General features: G+C 42.2%; 1 protein-coding gene across 1 annotated transcript; it reads right to left on the bottom strand.

Moving 5' to 3' along the window:
* Positions 1 to 3,778: 3,778 nt before the first annotated feature.
* On the bottom strand, positions 3,779 to 5,528 carry LOC136262315 (F-box only protein 47-like). Its single transcript, XM_066056536.1, has 4 exons — positions 5,026 to 5,528; positions 4,612 to 4,969; positions 4,370 to 4,528; positions 3,779 to 4,316 (listed from the first exon to the last, which is right to left on the bottom strand). Exons 1-4 carry the CDS (start codon positions 5,437 to 5,439, stop codon positions 3,895 to 3,897), a joined length of 1,353 nt encoding a protein of 450 aa, XP_065912608.1. The 5' UTR covers positions 5,440 to 5,528; the 3' UTR covers positions 3,779 to 3,894.
* Between the last annotated feature and the right edge of the window lie 8 nt (positions 5,529 to 5,536).

The raw sequence follows: 5,536 nt of genomic DNA, 5'->3' as shown, positions 1-5,536 counted from the left end.
TGTGAACACACAATTAGCTATATCCAGAGGCGGAGGAAGGTGAAAAAGTTGGGGGGGGGGGGGGGGGGGGGGGATTTCAAACTTATTTGAGCTGACACTTGTAAGGATGTTCATGGTTGCAGTGATCACAACAGTGTGCTAAGCACACTCACCGTGCAAAGCATGCTCCCTTTAGGGTCTGGGGGCATGCCCCCCTCCCCAGAAAACAGGTGGAACTTTTGCTATAATTTTTTTCAGCTATCATAATGACATATATATGATGAATCCTTCCATTATGCATGCATGCATGGCTGCAAGTTTGGAAACCACAACAATATTTAATCTCGTGATTCACTTGTGATGCCACACAAGGTAATTGTTGCAGGAGCTCTGCCCTTCTCATCTGAAAGTTGAGGGGTCTCCAGCCCATCCAGCCCCCGCTACTGAAATGCTACTACACATGGATGCACTTAATTCTTCATATGCATGTGCACACAATAAATTAACATTTCACTAGTGACTATAAGCCAGACTCATTTCAAATTACGGTTTTTAGTTATACCATTAGCATATATAGCTACACACTGACTCATGTTCTTCATCAAGAGTTACAAATCACCTCACACAGGCTTTGACATCACAAAATACATCACATTTGCTACTAGAATTGCTCAACATGCTAAATTGAATCAAACCAGGGTCTTCAGACAACATCACCGGCCTGCAGAAATTTCTATTTCAACAGACTGCCAAGAATTTGGAATCACCTCCATGTCACTGATTTTGATCTCATTGTTCTTACACTGAACTACATACTTACCTTTGGAATCACTCTCTGTCAAACTTTATCAAATGTACTTATAGCTACTCCTTCTTGTGTACTTATGTTAATTGTAGCAAGCACCTGAGAACTTGATCAATGTAATTCTCACTTGTACTTAAGGTGTAGCCATAATTAAGGTAATTATTTTATTTCATGTATAACTTCTGGCACAGGATACCAGTGGACCATCATGTGAAGCAGCACTGCAAAGTTTTAAATAAAATTAAACTACTGGCTAAAATAATGTATTCACATATAATAATCACACGCATGCACGCACGCACACACACATGCACGCACACACACACACACTACGCACTACACACACACACTATGCACTATACACACACACTACACACACACACTACACACTACACATACTACGTACTACACACACACACACACACACACACACACACACACACACACACACACACACCGGCACACACACACACACACTGGCACACACACGCACACACACACACGCACGCACGCACGCACACACACGCACACACACACACAAAAGCAAAGCCTTCAGCTGCCGCTAAGCGGTCATGCTGCCCAGTGCCAGCACTGGGGCAACTGTGTGCTACTCAGGTGCTATGAGGCATGCCCTTCTGGGGCATGCGCAGAACTAGTAACCTGCAGGAGACTGTACCATGTCTCACAGGTGAAGGTGTGGGCACCTAAAGTCTCATCTGGACCTTCAACTGCTATACGAGACATGAACAGTTGGGCATTTGCTTCCCCAGTTTATACCAGGCATCCATTGATGTTACAGTTGGGTGGGCTGCTTCCCCAGTTGGCACCAGGTCCCCATTTTAACAGCTCAGTAGACTGGAGCAATGTGAGTATAGTTTCTTGCTCAAGGAAACAACAACAACACCAAAGTAGCCCAGCTGGGAATCAAACCTGGAACCTTTCAATTACCAGGTGGACGCCCTAACCACTTAGCTATGTTCACCCCCCCCCCCCCCCACACACACACACACACACACACACACACATACGCACACACACCTGTCTTGTTGAAAAAGCTGTCGACTATCTGTCACGCTTGTCCCATAAGGGACAGCAGGTTAAACACTTCATCTATGTACTGCCATGCCACCCTTACTCCTAAACCATCTCGTACATAACGGCTCCTCTTTGCTCACTCACAGGCTTCCTTTTCTCATCTGGCATTTGTATCTATTCTTATTACACTCCCTTCTAAAAGTTCTACCGCACACTACACACACACACATACACACACACACACACACACACACACACACACACACACACACAAGCTATATAAAAGAAAATAATTATAGCTTGCAACAATTTTTTACTGGCATTTGTATGGTATATGTGTGTGTTCTGGTTAGTTATCATAACACAATGACTACCAGCACATGAATAACATGTTCCTGGTGTATAGTATATGATTTCAGTGTAACCACAACACAACTACCATTAGTGACCATAGCAACTAATGCATGGATTATATGATTACTGATGATGGGCTTGATGTCAGTTTATTCAGCAACCGCTAGGCAATAATATGTTTTGCTGGGCCATATCACTAGTCTGTGATCAAGTCATGCTGCTCTGGTCTGTTTTTTTTTTTCTTTCTTCATCTTCTTCTGACTCACCTCCAACTTACCTCCTTGTAGATCCCTCTAGTGGGTAGCTAAGAAAACAAAGCACTGAGCTGAGGCCATGCTGTATGTGCTAAAGCAGCAGCTAGCATAAGTTAGCTACTACTATAATAATAGCTGAGTCAGAATGACCTGTTTTCTATGCTACATCAACAAGGACAAATAAGGACACGATGGGTTACTTTCACTTTGGCAATGGAATGTAAAGTATGCTTTGTGTGACGTCACTGATCGTGTTAATTATAGTAACATATCACTTTTGGTTGTGGCATTTTTAGCTTTTAGCGCGAACAAAAAAAAAACGAATTTCGTCATCCTTAGTCTGGTTTCCGCTACTACACATTTCTCAGAAAAGTTGACTGTTAAGTAATCGTCGAATTTGTTTGCACTTCCAATAGAACAGATTGATCAGCGCTACAAGAAAGTGAAGAAATTAAGTCATACACTCTAGTGAAGGAGTAAGGATTTAGTTAGGAACTACCACGTGCGTGGAGAGACAGATAGTTTTCGACGTTTATTGTTAACTTATTTCATGGCTGTTGCCGGCAGTGTACAGCGAGGAGCACACTACAGTTGTCAACTAGTTGTTATTCAATTGCTGTCCAACATTGTTCCCCCAGCACAGTACCACAGTGACTACTCCCAGCGAGACCTCCAGAAATCAACTACACATCATAAAGGCGAGTCATTTACACATCGAGATATATGGCGAACAAGCCATACACCGACCTGGGCTGCAAATCCGACAACAAATTGTGTGACAATGAACTAAGTCGAGTTGATAGTGCTAGCCCCTTGTTCAGTGAAGTACACAGACAAGAGAGTGGAATATTTGAAGGAAGCAGTGACTTCTCTGATGTTAGTAATTGTAATTTTAGTGATGACGACTTTGACTGCAGTGATAATGAAGATGAGGATAATGGGTTATGGGAAGAGTTTCAGAGCTGTACATTCTGGTCACCCACTTGTGCTATTAAACCATCATCCTGTCCCTTACAAGATGCACAAAGTGTTGATGAGGAAATTCCAATGGTGAAGTTGCCCTCTCAGTGCAAGAGGGTGTCATTTAAACCAGCCAATCAGCTAGTTACAGTGCATCACATGATTGCATGGGATTATGCCTACAGGGCATGCAGGCGTGGCCCTTGGGAACAGGTGGCACAAGACAGAGCAAGATTTAAACATCGTATTGAGGAACTAGCTGTCATTCTAGAACCCTGTCTAAAGAAGCTATCTAGCAGAGTACCCCCAAGAAATTAGGTGGTAATTATTATTTAATATATACTTATGTATTTTAAGTATTTTTTTTTATCATTTTAAGTAATATGAATTATACATAATATTTAAAAATTCATTATAGACATTTTAATCCCCATTCTATGGGGACCAGTTATTCAATATAGTACAATATTGATTATTCAGCATCAAATGCTGATGATTTGAGATGGGTCAGGCTTCTAAAGCCATACACATGAGCACAGCTGATAATTTAGTAAGTGATGTTATTCCAGAGTTGAATTCATGCCGATAATCAGACCTATCTGCTTCATCTAAATCTTCAGCATTATCTTCAAATAAAGCTGACAGGTAATCACTCCATGTGTTCATAAACATTGCAGCAAATTTGCTCTTATCTTTAGCTGGTAGTAGTGATATGACATGTTGTAACACATCAATGAACCAACAGGTGGTGTGTGTACTGGTCTCATCCTGAGAGCTGACACACACTTGTGCCAAGTAGTATGCCATGATGCAGGCCTCCGACAAGCGACCATTGATCACACGATTACCAAACATCTCTTTACATATTTCAGGACCACAACCCTTCAAGAGCCGAGCAACATTTTCTAAACACCATTCATTGGGATAACCTGACAATAACATTGGTAGATGCAGTGATTCAACAGACAGCAACAACACTTACTGGTCATCTCATCAATAATGCTAATAATATCATCTTCACTCCATTCTGAACGATCACTATATAGTATCATCAGAGCTCGGGATAGTTCAGTGAAGTGTACTGTACAACTTTCGTGTTGTAGTGTGGAACAACCACACTCCTGTGTCCATGACACAAACCCTGTGTGTAGGCAAGGAAAAGGATGTACAAAATGCATGCACACACAAATACACTACACATGCATGCACATGCTACTCACTTACCATTCGAATCTGTCGGAGCAGTTAGGATATAGAGCACTTGTGACTGATAAGTCAGTGGTAATGGTTTGAGTATCATAGTTAGCCAGAAGCCATAGTCATTTTCACAGGAACTCTTCTCCAAGAACAAACTCCTCAGTAAGGCCCTCACATCAGCTTCATGAGATAAGAATGTTGCAGGTGAAGACAACACTCTATCAAGCCTCTCCTTGACGTTAGCAATGGTGTAGACCAAGGTGAATGCTCTTTTCTTATCACACTCAGCCCAGCCATTAATAAACACACTGAACAATTCTCCAAAACACTTGTACGAATAAGGGCATCCATTAACCTCACACATTGTCCTGTGTGTGGTGTCCAACTGTACAATGTTTATTGTATGTATTTAAACAACAAACAAACAATTCAAGTTTTTACCTTTTCCAGGACTAGTTTTGCAGTCTTTAACTTCTTCTTGCTGGAGTAGAAACTACCAGTTAATCTCTGCAGTATTCCCAGCTGTCTGAAATCTTCTGGAGATGACAAGTTAGCAAGAATGGCCTTCCAGCCTATTGTAGATACAGAGTAGTTCTCCACTAGTGACATTATTTGTCTCGAGGTCAAGCTCAAAGCAATAAGCGACTTCAAGTCCATCTCCTCCAGGACCATGTACTGCATCTCACATGGTAGGAGTAAAAATAACCCCAGGGGAGACTTGCTGGGTTTGACGCGTGAACGCTTGGCTTCCTTTCTAGCAGCCTCACTGGCGTCTACCACTTGACTCAGTCTTCTCTTCCGCTGCTTTGACAAGCGAAGGTAGTGGGTATTCGTCACGCAAGCTAACGCAGCCATTTCACCCTTCTAGCTCTTCTCCACTAGTCCAAATACTGCCATGGGTCAATTTCTACAAACACGTGCCCCTACCCTGTTCATTAGCGCCCCATAACCC

This window comes from Dysidea avara, chromosome 7 (genome assembly GCF_963678975.1).
Source record: "Dysidea avara chromosome 7, odDysAvar1.4, whole genome shotgun sequence".
Taxonomy (NCBI): Eukaryota; Metazoa; Porifera; class Demospongiae; order Dictyoceratida; family Dysideidae; genus Dysidea; species Dysidea avara.
Note: the sequence above shows the minus strand (reverse complement) of the source record. Positions and strands in the feature narration are given on the sequence as shown.